We start from the raw sequence: 22,959 nt of genomic DNA on the forward strand, positions 1-22,959 counted from the left end.
AGCCTGTATGTTTTATGTGTCACAGGTGACCACATAAGCAGGTGCTCAAAGATGCACTAGAAAAGTTGACTTTGTGTATATGTGAGTTGTAAGTTAAATTTGTAGCTGCTTATGAGTGTGTGTGTGTGTGTGTGTGCGCGTAACAATCAGTGTGAGCAAAGTGCTTGTAAATAGTGACTTACAAGACAGGGAGTGTCCTCCTTTGGGCAGGTACTCATACAGCAAGGGGTTATCATCTCCCATCATCTCAGCCCGCAGTGACAGCAGGCTGTTCTTACTCATCAGCGCTGCCTTCAGATTGGCTACAGACGAGATCGTCCCGCCCCCGGCTCCTCCGCCGCCCTCCTCCGATTCGTTCGTGCCCAGGAAGCCGGCCTCTGTGGTGAGGGCCTCTTCCTGTTTGAGGAAGAAGTCGAGGCGCTCGCCACGGCTGTCTGAGCTGTTGGGTTCGGTCACGTCTGCCCCTGAGTAGAGATGAAGTAAGAGGAGATAGGTGAGGTTCTTCTGTCAGCGTGCAGCTATCAATACTGACATTAAACCAGAATGTTAAGCAGGTGTTCTGGGGCAATACCTGAGAACACGGCACGCAGTAATTCATTAAAGGGTATTACATGCTTCTCTACAGGCGGAAAATTCTGTCACTTCACAGGGGATAAAAAAGGGATGGTCAAACTACAAAAACCCTGACACTGTGCTTGTAAAGTTGTCAGTTCAGAAGGTTTCACCTGACAGAGATATACCAAAAAAAAGAACCTCCATATTAAACCAATTCTTTCAAACCTCTCAGCCAAGTCATCGTTTACACCCAGTGTTTTCGGTAGCGACTACCAACACGTCACCGCTCTGATTCATCTCCCTCTCTCCTCGACTCCCTAACATACCTCATCATCATCAGTCAACAAAAATACAGGGAGATCATAAAGAGACAGAAAGGCAGACGTGGTGTGTGCGTGTGTGTGTGTGTGTGTGTGTTTATGTGTGCGTTTAGCCATCAGAGTGGTTGAAAGCAGAGAGAAGCTGTCAGCAGCAGACATGTCGCTGGAGGTTCCACTGTAGATCTACAAGACTGTCAGACCACACTGCTGACGACAGCTCCGCTCCACACTTAAACCGGCACAAACAAACACACACACGCACGCAAATATGGACACACAAACACATTTTCATTGCCTCCTAATTGATATTTAACTGATGACAGGTTGCTTTCTCTAACAAAGACTTAGACAAAAATACACACCAGGCACATCGCCGGCTTAAAGACTTTGAAAGAATGCCTTGTCTACACCTAAAACAAACACGCACAGACTTCTGAGCGCTAATGCAGACTTGCGTGTTGCCTGAAGGGAAGTGTGTACATAATTACGTGTGATTGTTCTGGACAGACACCCTCTGACATCCTTTTATATACGTCCACACAGCCCATGCAGAAATCACACTTAAAGCTAATGGGGGATAAACAACGTGAAGACAGAAACCAGGGTGACGTGGGGCCGCGAGGAACAGAAATGAGAAAGCAGAGGAGGGGAGAAAGAGCACAAAAAAAAACTGGAGCGAGGCAACAGAATAGCCCTATTGTCCATTTTAACTACAGTCAGGTAGTGCTAAGTGTTTCCTCGGTGCAGCCCGGTGCTCGTCTGCTGCAGGGGGAGTCAAGGTGACAGAGACAGTAGTTTGCCTCCACGTCTGGAATACCGATGGGTATACAGCCTTTTCACAGCCTACTGGGTCAATGCTGACCACCCTCTCTCTCTCTCTCTCTCTCTCTCTCTCTCACACACACACACACAAACACACACACACGCACACGCTGTCAGTTATTTTTCATGCTCAGTACAGATAAAATGATCACAGATCAGATGGATGGATGGATGCACGTTCTGTATGCACGGCTGCACACGCACACATATATCTGAAAGGTGTAGAGTGAGATATTGAGGACGGCAGAAGGAGATGGGGCGCGACAGATAAGAGTGACATACATACGAAGTAATCAGCAGCCATCAAACTACTACGAGACACCAGATATAAAAATAGGGGATAAAATAGGAGAAGAAAGAAGGCAGGCATGGACAGGGTACTAAGAGAAAGAGAGATAAAGGAAGGAAAAAAAAAGGCAGGGGAGTGTAAAAGCGGGGGTGTTGAGCTGTGGAGGAAGCACAGTGGAGACACATAAAAAATAAAAAAAAAAAACACACACACACGCATGCGTCCACGCACACCCCCGAACCCGCCCGCGCACACACAAACACACACAAAGTTAATTAAGGAGGGGGTGTAGGGGTTGGCGCAAAGGGGCACGAGGTGCAGGAATTCATTAGAGCTCTGCCCCCTCCTTCAGTGGGCAGCCCAGCAGCCACAGGAGTCAATCAATAACATAGATCTGCTGTTGGCCAACAACAATGCACACACATGCACAAACACACACACATACACACACACACACGTACATGGCGAAAGGAGAGACAGACAAATGGAAGGAGAGGAAGCGAAAGAGAGGGAGAGAGAAAAAGAGGGTCATCTTTGACCCCCATCTCCCTCCACTCATCTGTTCACTGGATGAGTGAACGACCCCTGACCACTTTTCCCAGCATCCCCTGGACACGTGCGTCTACAGATGGAACATGTCCGCCCTCCTCGCAGTCAAACAGTAACAGCGCTTCATGCACACGCCGCAGATTGAGTTATAGATCGCTTCACAATGTCCGCGCGCAGATCAGTCAAACTTCTGTCTGCTACAAAAACGCGTGAAATGAATATCTGTGTTTTCCACATTAGCGATCAACTCTGTCCGTCCCGCTGGCAAACTCCAGTGTGAAACCTACAGTATCCTGTTTTCTGAGGATATATCCACATATCCGAGACTAAGCGTGAAATATTAGAAATTAGTATTCAGCTGACCGCAAACAGGCTTTCGCTCCAAATAATCGGAATATACTGCATAATCCTCCTTCACTTATGTAAGCTTTATCGGGCCTGCGTAGATGGTGTGTTACTTAAACCTCATCCTGTTCTGACAGATAAAATCATTTACCACACCAGAAACAGTCGCACCTAATCCCATGCACGCAGCTTATGCATTTCATCATACGTGAGCCTGGTTTGGTTGAGGATTTGTAGACACACATATTGTGGTGTCTTTCAAAGGCAATAGGTTTATCCGGAGTTTTAGAGACACTGTGGTTACATCATTCCTTTGTGCACATATGCTGAGTGTTAACGTAGCGGTTGTCATGAGACAACCTATGAATTTCAATGGCCTGGAATATGTCTTTGAACTGCATGGTCAGATACAAAAAAACAATAGCATTTTCCTCATCTTTTTTCCTCTCTTTTTTCTGTCTTTACAGTGCAGCGGTCTCTGTACAGTGAAGGGAATTTTCATTTTCCCCTTCATAAAAGAGTCCGAATAATTTAGATTTCTGCTTTCTGAAGAGATCCTCCGTTTAATTTGGTTGCCATGGTAGCCAGGCACCCTTGGCTTCAACATTTATGCTAAATAAAACCCCCTTTTAAAAGGAGAGACAAATATGTGGAAATGGTGGTTCTCTTTGTTCATGTGTGTGTTTATGTGTGTGTGTGTGCACGCGCTCATGTGTGTGTGTGTGTGAGCGATGCTGCGAGCTATGTAGGGGCTTGAGTGGGAAAAAGCAAAGGAGAAATAAGACTTGCCTTGGAATAAAAGATGTGTGTGTTGAACTATACTTCAAATGTGTGCGAGGAATGCTGCATTTATCATCTATTGAGAGAGTTACGACTAATGGATAGAAGATATAGTTTTATGTGCTGTGGCTGGAAGCTGCACTGTATATCTGAGTGGTGTGTGTGTGTGTGTGTGTGTGTGTGTGTTTGTGTGTGCGTGCGTGCTTCGCAATGGGAGTCATGTTATTAGAGAGCGCGCTTTGACGCAGTAAAAAGGAGGAGAGAGAAGGCCTGAAAAGGGAGGGAAGGGTCAACTGACCCAGCTTGACCTCTGATCTTCTGTTCTGATTGTGCGATTGTGTGTAGCGAGCTGTGCGAGCGTCTCAACAAATGCCTCCCTCGTCTCCAAACTAAGCTTAGCGCTGCTGCGCGAGGGAGTTTTCATTTTCCAAAAATACAAGTTTTGATGGCTAAACGATGGGGAAAAAAAAGCAAAAATATACATTTATACGCATCTGCACATGACCCAGCTGTTGATGGACGCACTCCTTTAACACCTCGAGTCAAACGCACACACTCACCACACCTTCAAATCAACAGAGACAGTAGCCAAACACAATGGAGAGAAAACAGTCCAGGGTGGTTAAGCAACGAGTTACTGAGGCTTGTCGACCACAAGAGAGCTGTCAGAGAAGAAAGTAGGGCTTGTGTGCATGTTTGAGTATGGGAGAGTGCAAACAAAGGAGAAAGACTCTCTCACTGTGTATCTCAATGTGTATATGTGTGTGTGACAATAAAAGACACAGAAAGAAGCCTTGCCCCGAGTCAGCCCGGTTAATGGCTCGGCTAGCCCGAGGTTGAAAAGGACGAGGCATTACAAGAGCCGTGTTGTCATGAGACTCCATCGCTTGCCGCGTTGTCTATGCAACATTACAGCGTCATGCTTCCCAAAAATGAGAGGAGAAAAAAATGAAAGCCTCTCCTTCACCTTTATATCGCGAGCGGCTCCATAAACTGTACGTGTGATTAGTGCGTATTTGTCCTCGAGTGGACAAAGAGGGGAGGGAAGGTGGAACTTGCTTCTTCAGCATGCCAGAGTTTGAGAGGGTAAAAAAGTAATTTCAGCCAAGAAGGGGGAGTGAGGCACTAAAACAGCTCAAGAATTCAGAGGCAATTTAAAAAGCAGTGTGGGAGAGGGGAATGAAAAAAATGCTGGGTTAAAAAGGAGGGAGGATGGAAAGTAAAAGAGGTTGTTATTCTCTCTCTCTCTCTCTCTCACTCTCTTTCTCTTTCTCTCTCTCTCTCTCTCTCTGTTGTTTTTAGGGACTAGCCGGGCCACAACCTCCAGGAGAGATAGGGATGGGTGGGTGGTGGTGGTGGGGTGTGTGGATAGGGAGGGCAAGCATAAATCAAGTAGAGCCTGAAGGCTTTAGAGGAGGGAGGGACAGAGGGAAGAGAGTGGTAAAGGACAGGGGAGAGAGAGAGAGAGAGATGATGGTGCTGGTAGTGATGGTGGTACTGCTGGGGGCTCAGAGAAAAAGAGAGAGTGTGGGTGGAGGGGAGGAGAGGAGAGAAGAGAAGAGGAACACAACGATTGCAAGAGTGGTGGGGTGAGAGGTGGACGGTGGGGTGATGGAGTGTGGGTGGGTGGGTGAGTGAAGGGGAAGCGAGGAGAGGTGAGGGGGAGGTTACAGAGGCTGTGGGAGGGAGGGCTGGGTAGGGACGGTGGGGGCGAACCAGCAAGTGTATGAGAGCGCATCTACAGTAAACCAGCTAAATTTGAAAATGCTTCCTTTTTCTCTGCGTCTTTGCCCGAGTCCACATTCAGACGGCAACGCTGCGTATCCGCGAGATGTGATGAGGAGGTGAACATATAGGCAGAGGAGCTATTATATCAGGAGGTGGTGTAATGTGATCTCTCAGTAAGGCAGAAACAGGCAACTGTTGCCTCCTCAGCTGGTGTTCATAAGGAACATTGATGCGGTTGATATTCCTCTGTTCCAGGTATGATTTGATCCTCATCTTTTTGTAAGTGTTGTCACACTAGAACACGGTGCAACAAAATTCATCAGCACATTTGTCAGCCTACTGCTAAATCCTTGATTCTAGTCCTTTGTGTATGCACACATTGACTTTTAATATAGCACTCACTTTCTGGTCCACTCGGAATCCACAGACTCAAATTTTGGGTTGCATGAGTCCACGGGAACTCATCCACTTCATGGATGCTGAAGGCATAACACAACACTGGCCTTACATGCTAGCCAGCAGGGCAAGAGCTCATCAGTCACAATCAACACTTCATTATAATCATGCATATGCACACAGACTGATGTGGACAACTCGGACGCTTAGTTGTTGTACTGCAGTCGACTGGAGTATGGTTTAAACGTGCACATATTCTGCACATGCACGCTACTACCTGGGTAGCATAGTCGCTACACAGAGACAAATTTTAGGCTGCACATGCAGTGATGAAATTTACTTCACGTGGACCCTTGCAGACTCTGTGTCCGTAGCACAGGCCTCAAGTTAATTCAGGCTTTCTGTGTCGGTGTGTCCACTAGGGTACCCATGACATAACTTTCATCATCCATCCAAGTTTGCCGGACATGTGACCCAAACTGTGGCCTTTACTCATGCTAGCTGTGAGATCATCCCCACCTGTGTAATTCATCATTAAAAGACTTGCAATCGAAGTAGTCACTGCTGGACATTCTCTGTGTTTTGATTTTACATGCTTTTCATTGACAGTAGAAAGTTCTGAATTCTACAGAAATCCTGTGCAATGTCTACCCACTGTACTGGGCACATATTGGGAATAATCACACAGAAACAGTGCTACAGCCTACTACCTGCTTTACCCTGCAAAAAGTACAAAGCTAGAGTAAGCCGTTCGGAAATATCCACCTGAACCCCTTGTGTTTTCCTGTGTTCAATATGAGGGGCAGTAACCATTGGCGTAGACTGACACGCACCTAGTATAGTATGAATAGAACCACATGCACATTCACTGTCTGCTTTCAAAGTCCGCATCAGTCATGTGGAAACCATGAATTGGCCTTTACTCTCAGAGCATCTTTTGAACTCGGCTGTTTACTCCCCACTGGCATTTTTTTTCTCAAGATTTACCTCTTTTATTTTCCCCTCCTGTTCTGTCTTCTTTCCTTTTGGTTTGTTTTCCTCTGTGTATTGTAAAGCACTTTGGATCAAATGTGCTATATAAATAACATTGAATTGAGCGGAGTTGAGGATTGTGCACCTTTTCATTCGATATGGAATGACTGGCGAAGTGAAAGGTCTCGCAAGGAACATGCTAACCTCAATGAACCAATAATTTAAGTTCATGCAGTTTATTCAAATGTAATGTGGTTATACCACGACTACGGTCTTCAAACCATTTCTCTTTTGTGATGAAGTGTATATTCTGACAGGGGAGGTTAAATTAAAGTGGATGTCATAACACAGCTCATGAGCCACAATAGTTTCTTGTATTTAGTTTTTCCTCTGCCAAAGTGAAAGCTCAAGCGGAGGTATGTTTTCATTGCTGTTTGTCTGACAGTAGGAGTATGCAAAAAACTACTTTAGATTTAGGTGCAATTCTTTGGAACCAGAAGCGCATTCAAGAAACACAGTCCTCTGCCAAGGCCAATGCCCCATCTTCCAATCTAAAGAGCAATTCAAATCTGCACCAAAATGTAATGCGTTCCTGCATCACCCATGTTCCACTTTCCACTAAATTTCATGAAATTCGCCAACAGACAGACAAGCAAACTGACAAATGGCACTGAAAATACTGCATGTCTCTGCCTTTGTGGTTAAATGAGCTGATTTGCCTTTTTTGCCCCTTTACTGTAAGTTTCAGTGTGACCAGACCTTTTGTGTATCAGGGAACTACAATGGCAAATATGCAAACAACTAACATCGCCAATCGGTCAAAGCCTAAAGGTGGTCAGGAGGACAGGGACAACCAAACTTTCAGAAGTCATCAGTGTAAATGTAGTTGAAGGCTGTGCGGCAGTGAAGTTCAGGAGGAAATTTTCTTGAATCCTCTGATGATGCTTGAATTTATTGTTGTTTTAAATGGTCAAATTACAGAAGTGTAATCAATAGTAATCATTATGGAGTTTAATTCGCCATCATAAAACAGGGACTTGATCGATGTCTCAGTAAAACGGAGGAGGCATTGCAGTTCAGCAGGTGAACAGGTAGCGCCGATGGTGCGCGATCAGATTGCTTTTTTTGTATTCATTCAGTTGTCTGACAAGCAAAAACAGAGAAATATGTAAACGAGAAGAACTTATCACGAGTTCCGCTGGGTAATCATGGAGAGTGGGAGGCGACAAAACTCAGGCTTAACTTGGCTGTGTCTGTCCTACTCATTAACAGATGTTGACAGTGATCCACAGTTTTGTTCAAGGCACTGAACAAGAGATTCTGTTTTCCAGCGTGGATGGAAAAATGTCAAATGCACCTTTTCAAAATTAGCCGCCTCGGTGCGGACGTAGTCTCGGTGAGCGAGTGAATGAGTGAAGGAAGGGAGGGAAGGAAGAGCGGGTGAGTGCGTGGGGGATGGAGGATTGCAGGGCTCAAGGTAATCTGGGGAGTTAATGCAGCTTAGAGGGACTGAGAGGAGTGGGAGGGAGGTAGAGAGAGGGAGAGAGGGGGAGTGATGGAAGAGAGAGAGAGAGAGGGAGAGAGAATATAAAAATAATAGGGTCAGCAGGGAAAGAGGGAGAGAGAGAGAGAGGAATAAATGAAGATGTACCAGAAACAAAAGCCAAAGCAACTGAGGAGGGGAGAGAGAGCGAGGAAAAAAGGGAGAGGGGGGAGAGTGTAAAAGCTGGAGAGAGATAGGAGCGAGAGAGGAGGGAGAGAGAGAGAGCGAGCCGAGTGACTGTGTGAGAGATAAAGAGTGGGCTAATGAAAGGTAGGGTGAGGCTGAGCGAGTTGGCGGGTAGGAGGGAAGTCGACAGAGAGAGAGAGAGAGAGAGAGAGCGGGGGAGAGGTCTGCATGGGGAAAGAATGCTGGGTGGGGAAGGAAGGCAGACACGCAGGGCTTTGTGCTAAGAGCAAAGAGAGAGATCGAAAGATTGAGAGAGAGAGAGAGAGAGAGAGAGAGGTTACGTTTTGGCTTTATGCACAGAGGAGGAGGGAGGGGGAACCTGGTGAACGAGCCCAAAAGCCACATCCAGCCCGATCCAGGGTCGCGTTAGAAGGGTGAGGTGGGACGGAGAGAGGTTGAGAGGAGGGATAATGGAAAGTGGAGGAGGAAAAATGACAAAGGCTCTGGGTGGGGATGCTGTGCCGAGCCTGTGGGTAACTGGTGTGTGTGGGCTAAACACACTCCTCGTCTCGCGCTGACCAACTGGAAAGCTCAAGGCTAACTAGCTAGCTGGAATTACTCCTTTACTGCTCCGTGGAAATAAATGTGAAACGACTTTAACGAGCAAACAAAGTTGGACACCGTCGATATGATTCCAGCTGCACATTCTGGAGCAGATGCTGGAACTGTAAATGAGATGAATTATATGTTAAAACAGGTTGAGTAAAAAAAGACACTGGTGAGGTGAGAAAAAACATGATATAACCTCCTATTAAACTTATGTAAAAAAAAAAGAAAAAAGTCTGGTTCACCCAAATTGTACTTTCCATATAGCCACAAGGATGTGTTGTCTGACTACAGAGGCCACATCTGCATCTGTGTGCCCTCCTGTTTTAGTGAATCACAAATCACTTTTTTTTCCTTTGTTTTAATCATGAAATGAATGAAATCATTAATGGATAAATTCTAATCCCCGGATTAATGAAAAATCATTAATTAATCACCTGCATTGGACTTAAGTGTCTGTACCTTCCTGCATATTTAATGCTTTAGCCTTATTGCACCTTAGTATTTTGTCGTGATCTTCTTATGCGCATTCAGAATTTTCCCAAAATTAGTTTGAGGAAAACAGAACGAGGCAGATCAGCACATCAGAATTAAACAAGCTGCTTGGTTCAAGAAATTTAGGTTTGTTTGTACTATATAAAATAGGTTGGCATTGTCATACTGAGATGGAACAGTACATTAGCACTATGTTATTACTACATTTGCAAATTTAAGGATCTACAGGGACAAAAAAGACAAGAAATCTGTCATTGCACAGCAAAAACAAAACCTCCATTGACGCCAGTGTCCATACATGTGTTTATATTTCACTTTTTCTGACTTTTTTTTATTCATTTAAGGGGGATACATGTGCTGTAGACCGGCTGGCCAGGCATTAAGTGGCCGCCTGACAAACGCACAAAAGCACAACACATGAAGAAGTCCACTGCGATCATACGCCGCAGTCACAACAGGCTAGCAGAGAGCAGGTGACCGGCACAAAAGGTTCCTCCACAAACAGTCAGTGTCACTGTGCTCCCTCCACACAGGGACACTTGACAAAGTGGGAAGCAGGGGGTGTTACATGTCCTCTGGAGAGCATTAGCGTGCTGTCGGGCTGCCCAGTGACCATAGAGGCTATTGCCCCTCTCCCCTCTTTCTGCTCATCTCTCCCATCTCATAACGTTAAGACTGTGCTTCTCTGTGCTTGTATCCTTGGCAACCTGCCTCCAACAATGGAGAGAGCTCTGGCCTCAGCATGGGAGGAGTATGGTGCCATGGAGAGGAAAAGCAAGGGCGAGGGAGATAGACGGAGATGGAAAACTGGCAGGGCGGCTGAGCAGGAAAGGGAGAGTGAGGGAACGAGTTGCAGGGTTTGCATCAGGTCAGATCGAGGGAACAGAGCAAAAGGGTTAAACAGAAGAAGGAAGTGAGACATATGAGACTTGGATGAGAGAGGCAAACCTGAGCGGAGCTGCGAGCTTAGTGTTAGTGGATCAGTGGAGATCTGTGTCATTTCTTGAGCCGTTTAAAGTTGGACAGAGTTCAAGATCAAGCAGGAGAAGTCTGAACCTTGGACCTCAGGCTGCTCCACGAGCCTCTCAGCAGCCTCAAGCCTGCAAAGATCCCACCAAAATAGAAGATGGCCTCATCTGAAAGCTCTAATTCCATAATCAGTTCTGGAGCTGCAGCCAACATGGGCCTAATGATGAGCACTGACTGCATAAAATCTCGTAAAGTTTGGTTTTCTGCATTTTTCTTGTTCTTCGCCCACTTGATTTACCTCAGGGCTCATTAAAACCCTTTTAAACATATTTAAAGTCAGATTAAGAGATGGAGGTTTTGGAGCAATATTTGCCTGCAAAGCCAAAACTTGCAAGGGGTTGTTGCTGTGGGGGGGGGGAGAAAATCACACGGGACAGGAGAAACAATCGCCACAGCAGAATTGCCACAGCATGCATCCCTCTATGATACAAGTGTAAGAGTTAAGACGAGTAGAAATCACACTGTGTGGACAGAAGGGAAAAACCAGAGCAAGGGACGCCTGCATGGAGGACTGTATTCATCTTCTCTTCCCCCCACTGCAGCCGAGCTGAGCCATTGAGATTAATTGCTTATGATCAAATCAGCAGAAGCTGCGCAAATTAAAGAGCGGGGCCGCCACCACCCTCCTCCTTCCCCCTCACCCCTCTTCCCTCCCTCACCTCCATAACATCTCCCATCCACCCCCCGAGCCAGACCCAGTGGACGGTGCGTGTGACGAGCCACGGCGCTTATTCGAGGCTACAAACGTGTCATTTCCTCTTTCCCCCCAGAGAGGAGCGTGGAGCGCAGAAAGGGCTCGAATTGGAGCAAAGGGTCGGTCACATGGACACACACATGCACGCACGCACACACACACACACACACACGCACACACACACACACACATAAAGAGAGAGTCAGGGCCCCTAAGCAGAACCACTGATAGCTCAACCCTGCTGCTCCTCTCTCTTCCCTCTCTGACTCTCTCATTAAGAAGCCATTAGAGAGAAGGGCAGCGTGAGACCACATGACCCCTTTCTAACCTCTGTAACACACCCCTTAAAGGCAGGGAGGAACGGGAGGGGAGTGAGAGAAAGGAGGAAAATATATAAACAGAGTGAGAAAGCAGAGGGGAGAGGGTGAATGAACAAGATGGGGAAAAGGGGGAAAAGTTAAGAAAAATCCTATGTATGAGCTTAACCTTTCCTCAATAAATGGTCATGCGATGAGTTCATTCTAATGTTTCCAGTGCAGTTTTGGGTGTTTTTCTAGTCAGTGACAGATCGCATCATCAGCATCATAAAAAATGATGTCCTGAACTTGCAATTGCGCCGCAAAAAGGGTGACATTATGTCACCGTAGCGGCACTCGCTCCTATAAAACATTCTCCGACCCACTGCCGGATGATCAGACGTGCTGTTAGCGGCGCGCTCAGTGGAAGCATCGAGAGGATGAAAACACGGCAGACAGAGGAGGTCTGCATGAGTCAGAGTGGCAGCGAGAGGTAGAGAGGCGTGCGATAAGTATGCAGTGACTTTAGGAGAAGGGGATAATTTGGGAGTGGAGGGGAAGACGGCTGGGCTGCTTCCTTAGTCGGACACAGGAATGTGGAGCGGGCGGATCCCAAAGTGTGTGTGTGTGTGTTTCTATGTGTACGTGTGCGTTTGTGCCAGACAGGAATCCCTAACCCCCACAGACTCCGGCTCCACTTATCAAGGCCTAAACAGAAGGGTATGGAGGGGGAGACGGGGGAGGCCGGGGTGAGTCGGGTCTGTGTGTCCTGCGCTATCAAACTCTCACCCCCATTGCTTGCTTCCTCTTCTCATGCACACACACTGAAACACACACTAAACCTTGAAGCTGGATGTCTCTGAGGCCAGATGAGCTATGGGAAGGCCAAACAGTTTAACCGCCAAACAAAAGCTGCCGGCGTCACAATTACACAATTACAATTACGCAAGCAAACGCACAATCTCCTCTCCGTCTCTGTCTCACCACCAACACTTAAAAGAAAACTTCATCAAGCCTCCACTTTCTAATATGTTGTTTCTCATTCACTCTGCATTCATGAGGGCCCCTTAAACTTTTTTTCCCCCCGTTCAGGTCAGGTGTAGTCTCAACTGGGGAATTAGTGTTAATGGAAAAAAAAAAAAAAGAGATACGGGCACCCCTGCTGGGGGAGGTCCCACCTGAAACAAGCACATGACCCATTTCAGATCCAGAGATACGAGGAAGAGGAAGAGCAGTGGGGGCTGAAAAAGAAAGATAGAAGAGAGTGGAATAGAGATGAAATGAATCAGATGAGGTTATTCTTTGCATGCTGCTGCTAGAATATGAGGGTAGCGAGGAGGAAAGAGTTGCAGGGAGGAAGGCGGAAACAATGAGGAGTGCGGGCCGGCAGGTGATCTGGGGCAAAGGGGTTGGAGAAGAGAGGGAGGTAGTTGGAACAAAGAAGAGCTTGGCCTCCTTTAAAAAAATAGCTGTGTTTAGCAGCAAGAAGCAGATTATATAGAGAGTTGAAACCCTGATACCAATTCCAGGTTAGCTGCTGGTGTAACAGAGGAAATATTTATCTAAGTTCATCAAAGCAAATCTCTTCATTTTACAGTTTTTCTTTTGGCAAATGCTTATACAATAGGACAGAATACAGACACTTTCAACAAGGTAAGACTGACTTTACTGCGTGATGTGTGTGTTCATGTGAAACAAGTTGCTCAATACCTAAAACTAACAAGACAGTTCTTAAAATTACATAAGTCAGGTAAAATCAGATAAAACTTTCATGTCAACTGGAAATTTGGTGCACTGGTGGACAAGAAGTGAAGGAAACCACAGAGGCGAAGAATCCTTACACTGGAATGTAAGACAATAAAAAGTAGGTATTTAGCATTCTATATTTACATGGCAATTGTAATTATTTATGTTTACAGATATGATGGTACAAGTAAAATAACCCTGCGAACCCCAAGCAGTTTCTGGACATTTTTTTTGGCTGTGGCTACATTTCATTGATTATTTTCATTTTTTAAAATGAGATAAACTGAAATCAGCAAGTACAATATTCATATGTGGGTCAATATATAATGGCGGGACTTTTTGTATCATAGTTGACTTTTTTGCTGTTTTCAGGCCTAAAATCAACATGGCCGCCTATAACCAAACACCACATGGCATTTTTAGAGAAAGATTCTTCTAAATATTATATATACATTTGAGTAAAATTTAAATAGAAAGTTTTTTTTATAAAGATATTGTAGTAACACTGTTGACGTGCCATAAATCCATACTTCACTTACACACTACTTTATATTAAATAACTCAGAAAGCCTTGGAGTCTTGCCAGTCTTTTCTTCAGGAGGAAATGACATCATGTGGAGCAGGTCATGTGATCTGGAATTAACACACTTACCTGAGAGGTGTTTTTGTAATGGGTAACTTAATTGAAAGTGATTTCTCCGACACAGATGCAATTTGTTATATTCCATACAAAATTTGATATATTGTCAAAAAAGAAACATCTGTCATGATTATCTCAACTTAATAACAAGAACACAATCAAAACAATTTTTGAATAAGCTCATTTTATTATTGTTTAGCTAATTAGAAGGTGATTGTTATTAAATTGGGACGGTTATTTAGTTGACATTTTAGTGATACACTGTCATATTTTATTAATAAGTGATTGCTTCCATGATAAATAATTATGGAATTTGTAAACACATGATCACAATGAACATAAAAAATATAAAAATTTTTTTATTTTTAATAAAAATGTGTGCAAGATTTATCCCATGGACTTCAAAAGTCCCTCAATTATATATGGACCCATATATATTCAGGTGTTTGAAAAATGGTGGCTATTTTACCACTAAGCCTACATTTAGAATTTGCTTCCCTATTTGTCTCCTCTCTGCTCTGCAGCTCATCCCAGTTGAGCCAAAAAGTCCCAGAATTTTTCCTCATGTGACTGCTGGTTGAAGCTGAGTCAGCAACGGCTTCACGGTTATAGCGAGGAGCACAGCAGTTATCTTTGTTGTCCAGTGACAGCAAACTGTAAATTTTTGGTATATTTTTAAATAAGACATGTAGACTCAAGTGATTTGGTTGTAAAATCCCAATTTTAAGCTTAGATTTGGTGCAGTTTTCTGAAGATGAGCAGTTCATGGACCGTTGGAGAGTTCAAAATGCAACAATTCTTTCAGTTTTTAAAGCTTGTGGCTCTGAAAAATGTTATAATTTTTGCTATATTTTTTAAATAACATGTCTGTCAAAACCCACTGGTGGGTTTTGGGGTTCAGATGGTTCAACAGACAAGCAAACAAGAGGGATCCGATGAGGAGCAAGTTTAACCTAAAGCCCTGCCTTTATTTGAAGCCCATGTAATGTGAAAATGTGAAACCACACACACACACACACACACACACACACACACACACACACACACACACACACACACACACACACACACACACACACACACAAGCATGCTCGCATGCTGTAGACAAGAAGTGGCTGTAGCTCCAGTGTATGACATGAGTGAAAGCAGAAGTGACAGTGTGAATTGACAGGATGTTAAGGAGGCTCCAAACAGACAGAGGGAAGGAGGGATAGAGGAGAGAAGGAGGGGACGAATAGTTGTGAAGGACAGACAGTGGCTTCCAGGACTGTCTTCAGCGTCTCTGCAACTATCAGACCCAAAAAGAACCACACACAAACACACACATGTACACAGCCGAAGCCATAATTGTCCCCTGTGGTGATTTTGGCCTCTCCCTCCTAGTTTCTCAGCGCTGTTGGCCAACTCTTCTGTATCTTTAACACTTTCTTTTTTCCTCTTATGAAAAGAGAGGAGGAGGAGGGGGTTTGTCACTAGAGTAGGAATGAGGGATGAAGGAGAAAGAAAGGTCCAAAGGGAGGAGGTGTGGAGGGGTGTGACGGCGGAAAGGGGGAAAGAAGGGAAGGAGGGGAAAAAGGAGAGAATGAATGTGTAAGAGGAAGGGAGACTTTGCCCTACAGCGGGAACACTCCCACGATTGTGTGTACACATGAGTGAGTGAGTGTGTGTGAGTGTGTGTGTGCATGCCTGTGTGTGTTTGTGTGCGAGCTGTGTCACGGCCAAACCGACACACCCACAGGCTGCAGACCTCTATATCCTGTTCGGGTTGTCCGTTTGTCCAAACATCATGCGCCCACCTCCCCCTCTTCCCCTCCTCCTCTTCCTTGTCGCTCCCCTTTTCTAACTGGTCTGACGAGGGGTAGAGGCCGCCAAGGGAGTGGGTACAGTAAATAGAACAAAGCCACCTTTCTAAAATAAACAGACCGGGAAAAGAGGAACTTCAGGTTGAGTGAAAATGAGAGAGAAAGAGAGCGCAGATCCAACCGTGAGCTTACGAGAAAGTGCTTTATTTTTAAGGTTAAGCTCTTCACTAAAGTTGCCGTTTTCTGCTTCTCCCTGTCAGTCAGTCTGCCAGCGTATATGTCGGCCCCTCACACACACAATTTACTAGTCTCGATATCCCGGCTGCTTGCGCTCGACTAACTCTCGGTGAATGCTGGGTACAGTGTGACACATAAGCCACAGTGAGCAGAGCTGCCAGGCTCACGGCTACAGGGCCCATTACTGGCTATCAGATCACTGGAGGAGTGAGGGAGAGGCATCCTAACTCCCATCACATCACATCTCATATCTCCAAAAGAGGAGCCTTGTCATGGATCCCCCATCAGAGAAGAGAAGCAGGAGGCCTCGCTCAAAACCTGTTGTTTTTAGTTCTTACAGATTCCTAAAAATTAAATTTTTCAAAAAAGAAGTACACTGGTTTAAACTTTTTTAAGGGTTTTAGGCTCCAGGGTAGCCAAAAGTTGATATATTTTTGCTACTGAATGAGGATCTGATTTAACAGAAAATAAGTTCCTCTTGTGACAACTTGAGATCTGAGTTTCCCAAACTTAGCTTTGACTTAACTAAACATAATTTTGTGTGTCCTTTCCTCTCAATCATGTCAAGCCTCACAGACTTATCTTGCCGAAAGACAGACGTCAGAAGGCAAAGATACTGCAAAGACAGTAAAAGTATTTAGCGCCTCACCGCTGCTACATACGTCAGAATTCATGCTTGATTCTATAACTCATTCAGCTCTAAACAACCAAACAACTTCTTCTTCTGAGTATATCATTATTAACAACAATTTATAGCCAACAAATGCTCCTAAATCTGCTAAGAAACTGCTCTGTCATTGGGTCTTTAAGGTTTCGCGCCAAAATGCGAACTAATACAGGAATTACAACAGGGATGAAGTTGTACCATACACACAAACAATTTCCTGTATACAGCTCCTAAAGCACTATGGGGACTGTAGTTCCAATATGTCAACCATAATAATCCCATAAAAGGAAGTAAGACAAATAAGACAACAATAAAAGAGTCATAAAGTCTATTAATAGTATTTCAATGTCGAACTTTCAGTATCTTCATCTGAGCAGGTGTTGTGGGGGCACAGTTGTCTTCATTTTCAGTGTCAGTCTAAAAAACCTCTGACTTCATAAAGAGTGAGGCGAAAACAGGAGAAAAACACAAATGTCCTGCTGATTATGCAGCAACTTACTCATCACACCCTCTAAGTAAGTACAAAAAAACCCAACACATTAAATGTTAAATTACAGTGTGTGCACGAGGCAAGTGGCATTTTAAAAACCTGCTTTGACCCAGATTTCGCTGTTATTGATTCTTTTTTCTGTCGAAAATAAGCTGAAATCGTGCGGCATTCCGTCCTCGATAAAAGAGCAAAATTGTTTTTTGGAAAATAAGGAAGAAAGCAAAGACAAATAGTCCAAAGGCCCTCAGGTATCATCTTCTTTTAAATTAGAAAAATAACTGAGCTAGAGAGGACGTAGAGTGTATTATCTTAAATTTATGGATGTGTGTTTGATCTACAAAGTCAACTGTAACCTACATCTGTGTGTAGATACTTGGGGTTTGCAGTGGAGTATGTGTTGATATATTGGGCCAGTTTGGTTTTTTTTAACTTTGGGGGTACTGCTGTGAATGTTCAACCACGAAAACCCCCTTTGACCAACTCCAGCCCTGCGTCATGCCAACAGGACATCCTGTCAAAGTGCATTCTGGGTAGTTTGATTCTTAAACCTGAGCAATCGATGCCAAGAAGTTTGTGTATGTGTGTGTGGCATTTAACCACATATATTTTGAAGTGACATGTAGCACTGTACAGAAATTTTATAGGGCATTTTGCAGGTGTTGTGCAGGTTTATGTTTTATAAACTTACAAGTCAGTTAGTGGTTGAGAGTGGACAGTATGTGTGTGGGCCGTGGCCGACTACACATGGGCCCGACCCAGGTGCACTCAGGGTGGGATGGCTAATCTTTAACCCCCCCACCTCTAAACACACACTTCTTCTTCTTCTTCTTCCTCTTCTCCACCCACCAATCCTTCTCCGGCCTGTTCCAGGGGCAGGAGGCAGGGAGGTGGGGGGTGCTGACGTTTTGGAAAAAAGCCACGGTCAGGAGTGGGGAGGGGGCAGCTTCCTGTCCAAAATGGTTCTTTTAAAGCCAGAGAATTATAAATAGAGCAGGTGTCAGTATTGAGAACTAAGAGAGAGAGAGAGAGAGAGAGAGAGCTGTGAGAGAAAAAGACAGACAGCAAGAGTGTGAAAAATTGTGCGAATGTGTGTGTGGTGTGGTGTGGTGTGATGGTGTGGTGGAGTAAAAGAAGGGGCTTTTAGCTGGTGGACTGCCCATAATGTCCAGCAGGATGTGAGGTCATACGACAAAGATGGCTGGTGGGCGGTGAGAAATGATTGGTTACCACAGTGATAATGGAACTTTTTTTTCTTCTTAATTTAGTGGGGACTGAACAGGAGGCACAAAAAAAATGGGGGAGAAAGAAGTGTATTACACTCCTCTGTCACAACTCCCCAAAGAATAAAAAAACACAAGTGAGAGATGAGGACGAGGGGAGGTAAATGAGTTTGTGTGAAAATGAAGAGGAGAAAAAAGGGGAAGGAGAGGAGATGGAGGGAGTAGAGGGAATCTGGGGGAGGTGGGGTGAGCAGGCCACAAAAGTCAATAGGGTGGGAGGAAAAGGGCTGAAATCATCTATGCAGTCAGAGGACAAAGAAGCAGAGCAAACAGGGGGTGGGGGAGACAGAGTGAGGCACAGAGAGAGGCCGGGAGTACAAAGACAGTGAGAGACAGAACTGATAATAGACTGACTGTGGAAAAAGTGAGAAAGATGAACCAGGAGCCACCAGAAAAAAAATTTAAAATAAAAAATGGACAGAGAAGGCAGAAAATACAGCAGGAGAGGCCTCAACATGATGTAGCTATCTAACCCATCATGTGTCAAACACTGAGCCGCGAAGAAAGGGGTTAAAAATTAAGTCCACACAGTCTGAAATATTAAATCTATTTTGGTTTTTAATGAAGGAGGAGTGAATTAGGGAGGAAATATGAGAGTAGATTATTAAACCGAGAGCGAAAGAAAGAAGGGAGAGGAAAAAGTGGAGAGGTGTGTGAGGGGTGAGGGGGTTGAAATCTGTTCACGGTGTTTTAAATATTAAACCTATTTCAAGTTTAATGAAGTGCAAATACTATGGGGAGAGTCTTAACTGGAATACAGAGAGGAAGGGGCCGAAAGGGGGATCCGATTCATTATTTCAAGTGTTCACCTTTAGACTGCGGAGACTTGGGGAGAGGAGCGCAGGGAGAGCGGGAGCGGAAAAAAAAAAGAGACAGAGAGAAAGTTTATGCGGAAGTGCAAACTAGAGGGCAGTTCTGAGATCACCTGTCTGCAGGCCCCAGGTGAGTCCAGGAGGCTCGAGAGGATGAAGATCTGAGTCTCAAACAAGCTGAAGCATGCAGCAGCGCTAACTGCAAACGCTCCTGCGCTCGAAGGAATAAACAGGACACAGTTCTACGGAAAAATGATTTCATTTTTTTAGCATGCCTCCGTGGGCATATGTGTGTGTGTATGTGTGTGTGTATGTGTGTGTATTAGCAGTTGAGGAGGGGAACTCTGAGGCCACAGAGCGGAGAGGAAGAGAGTCAGATAAAGATGTTGGATTTCAAAAAAGAATTTCGATGTAATCAATGTGCAACAGCTAGAGGGAAATGGAAAGAACAGCCCACGTGTGATTGAACTGTTCACGTCTACATAATCAGATGCTCTCAGCTGTGTGTATGTGAGTGTGTGTATATCACACCGGCCATGTACCGGATTGCCAAAATCCCCCAAGCTGCCACTAAAGGTCACCGTGTGTGTGTGTGTGTGTGTGTGTGTGTGTGTGTGTGTGTGTGTGTGTGCGCTTTAATACCAACAGAAAAACACAAAAAGTATTTCCAGTGCCGTTATTATGTGGGATAAAGATCAAGTTGGTGTTTGCCCCAAGTATAAAGGCAGTAGGAAAGAAATCAATCGTTAACTCGTGTTTTCAGCGGCTCTGACTTCTTCTAAATCTGAGAGGGCAGGTGCCAAAGACAGAACGAAAAAAAGGGTTCTACCTCCAAAATGACAAATCCACCTTTTGAAGAGGTGACACCTACTTTAATAAAACGAATAAAAGCACAAGGTGTAAATAAAATACTGAAATCTTCAAATGGCAGAAGGTGAGGCCTTTGTGGACAAAATGAAAAACCTGTATTTTAGAAATACTTAAATCACAACTGTGATGCAATTATTTTCTCATATATTGCGTGAAGACCGAAATATAAATATATATCAACACATGCCTGTCTATTTATCGCGTGTAAAATACAATATGGACTTTGGGGTGCTAATTTAATTCATTTATCTGTTGATTGCACAAAACAAGCAAGAGAAAAATAAGAACATGCACTTGACACTCAAAGCAAAACAGGAACAAAAACTGACATCGTCACATTTGAGAAGCTGGAACAAGCAAATTAACTTTTTACTTGACATTAAAATTGTTTCTATTCTCCAACAAACTGATTAACGGATCCCTCGTTTCAGCACTGCATGAATTACACAAAGAAAATATACTGAATTGTTTAAAAAAAATGTTGATTTTTAATATTCAAACCACTGCCGTCTTTGATCTGCAGCTGCTTTTTAATCCAGGTCTGGAAGAAGCAGCGGGGGCCAAACTAAAAATAATTTGAGGTAATTATTTAAAGGTTCAGGACATAAGCAAGGCAGGCGAAGCACGGACTATTTAAAACTCTCCTCCTCAAAAATTGTCACCTCCAATATAGCATTGTGCGGAGAAAACATACACATGATCAGTCCACTGAAATGCAAGCGGCGCTGATTTCTTCTCTCTGCTTCACATGCGAGATTTCAAAGATTTGTGTCAGCAGACAAGGTGCGTCTAAGAACTGCGGAGATCAAGCATTAGCGAGCGAGAGAAAAGGATGCTGAGTGCTTAGTGGCCTCAGTAATGACATCAAGTGAACACAGCAGATGTTTGCAAGGGAAGGGGATCTAAAGAAAACAAATCCTAATTCCTGCAGCTGTTTATGTCAACACGGGCACATGGCATTTTCATGGGACGCTTTGAAACTGCTGCTGCTGCTGCGCTAATACGCCAAGCCTTTACACAGTCATATATTATCCTTATGTTACAGAACAATCCAGTGGAAATCCTTGGTCAGGCAGCCCCCAGTGTTTTGTGTCATATGTGCATTTCTAATAGTAAAGCATGGACACTGATTACAGATGAATGGGAGAGAGGCAGAGTGTGTCCAGGCACTTCTCATCAATAAAGAATGAAGCAATTAAGCTAATCTCAGACTGAAGGTGCCCTTTCTCCTTCATACTCACCATATCCCTTCATGGAAACCAACAACTGGACTTCATGGAACAACAGCCCCTTAGCTCAATGACACAAATACCCCTACACCAACAATACTGCTGAAACGATTTCTCAATTAATCAATTATAGACCTGACTTCAAGTTATATCGCCGGCAAAGCATTAACAACATTAATATGATGATGGCTACATTCGATTAGATGCGTCTGATATTGAGCCATCATTACTGTCATTATTTACACCTTTGCTTTTCCAGTTGTGGCAACGGAGAAATGTTTGTTGTGAAAATGACTCAATCAACAGAAACTTAAACGACTATTTTGATACTAGATAAATCATTTATATGCAAACATTACAGCTTCCCAGCTTCTAATATACGAAGATTCTCTCTGATTTGTCTAATCGACAGATAATTTGCTTTTTTGTTTGCTTGGATGAAATTGTCCCACACACACCAGCAAAACTAATCAAATAAAAGATGAATGAATGTAATTACAGAGTTTGTTGCCTAAAGAATAGAGCAGTGGACCTGAAGTGGCCACATTATTCAAAGAAAGAAACGAGGGCTTGTTATTTTCTATTTGTAGTGATAATGCAACAATCACAGCCATCTGTTGTACGTTTTGAATTAATGATGAAATTAATATAGATAATAATCTGTGTGATATTAAAACTTCTTTCAATATTTCTATTCATCAAATAATCTTTGCACTAATATGTGAAATACCATTGTTTCTAGCACTAGTACTTATGTATATTTTGGTTTATTTTTATTTTTGTGCTAATATGCTGCTTCTGTAACACTGCAAATTTCCCCACTGTGGGATTAATAAAGGCTTATCTTATCTTCTGATTTTAATTTTGGTGAGAGCTTAAAGTGTTTCATCATTATGAAGTATCTTCTTTGTGTGAAGCAATAAAAAAACTGTCATGCTTCTTAAGCAGATCTTTGCAGTATATCTTAACTATGTTACAAAGTTGTATAATATTTTAAGTGTTACACTGACCACTCAAAATCCCAGTGAGTCGCCACATGCTGAGCCGGTGGACCATCAAAAAAAATAAAAAAATCTGTAAAGTTGTTCATCTCTTCACTGGTTCTTTCTGTCTGCCTGAACATGGGAGTGTTTATATGTAATCAACCTTCATCAACTCGACCTGCACACCCCCCGTACCTCCCCCGGGCCAATCTCCGTGGTTAAGTCCAGGCCCCGAATTTCTTTCCCAGTACACACTTAGATAATGTAATCACGTTCTAATATACCCGCATTAATAGTATTACATCACTTTCTAATTCTTAGGCCCCATCCATTTGCCTGTTCATCTGACTCGGATCTTTGACTGCTGGCCACAAATTCCTGGACTTAAGGAGACTTAAGTGCGCTAACTCTCATAAACTCACAGACATCCTGTGTATTTTTGGACCTGACTTACATGGTGGAATTAAAAGAGCACTCTTGCAGGCAAAACATCCCCAACACGGGACAATAATGATCTCACTAAACCTGTTCAACAGTCCCCCAAACCTTCACTAAGCACAAGGACACCACCCCCCGCAAACTGACTCAACACAGCAGTGAAACGTATCCTGATTTACACCACCACTCTGAGGTTTCACCGTTAAATGGCAAAGCTGTC

At 44.0% G+C, this 22,959-nt stretch overlaps 1 protein-coding gene across 4 annotated transcripts in view; it reads right to left on the minus strand.

Moving 5' to 3' along the window:
• Positions 1 to 22,959, minus strand: part of zbtb46 (zinc finger and BTB domain containing 46) — a 62,863-nt gene that overhangs the window by 14,602 nt on the left and 25,302 nt on the right. For all 4 annotated transcript variants that reach the window (XM_055012898.1, XM_023278639.3, XM_023278638.3 and 1 more), the window contains exon 4: positions 183 to 464. In XM_055012898.1, coding sequence (XP_054868873.1) covers positions 183 to 464 — 282 coding nt within the window. The remainder of the gene's footprint in view (positions 1 to 182; positions 465 to 22,959) is intronic.

Source organism: Amphiprion ocellaris, chromosome 8, assembly GCF_022539595.1.
Source record: "Amphiprion ocellaris isolate individual 3 ecotype Okinawa chromosome 8, ASM2253959v1, whole genome shotgun sequence".
Lineage (NCBI taxonomy): Eukaryota > Metazoa > Chordata > Actinopteri > Pomacentridae > Amphiprion > Amphiprion ocellaris.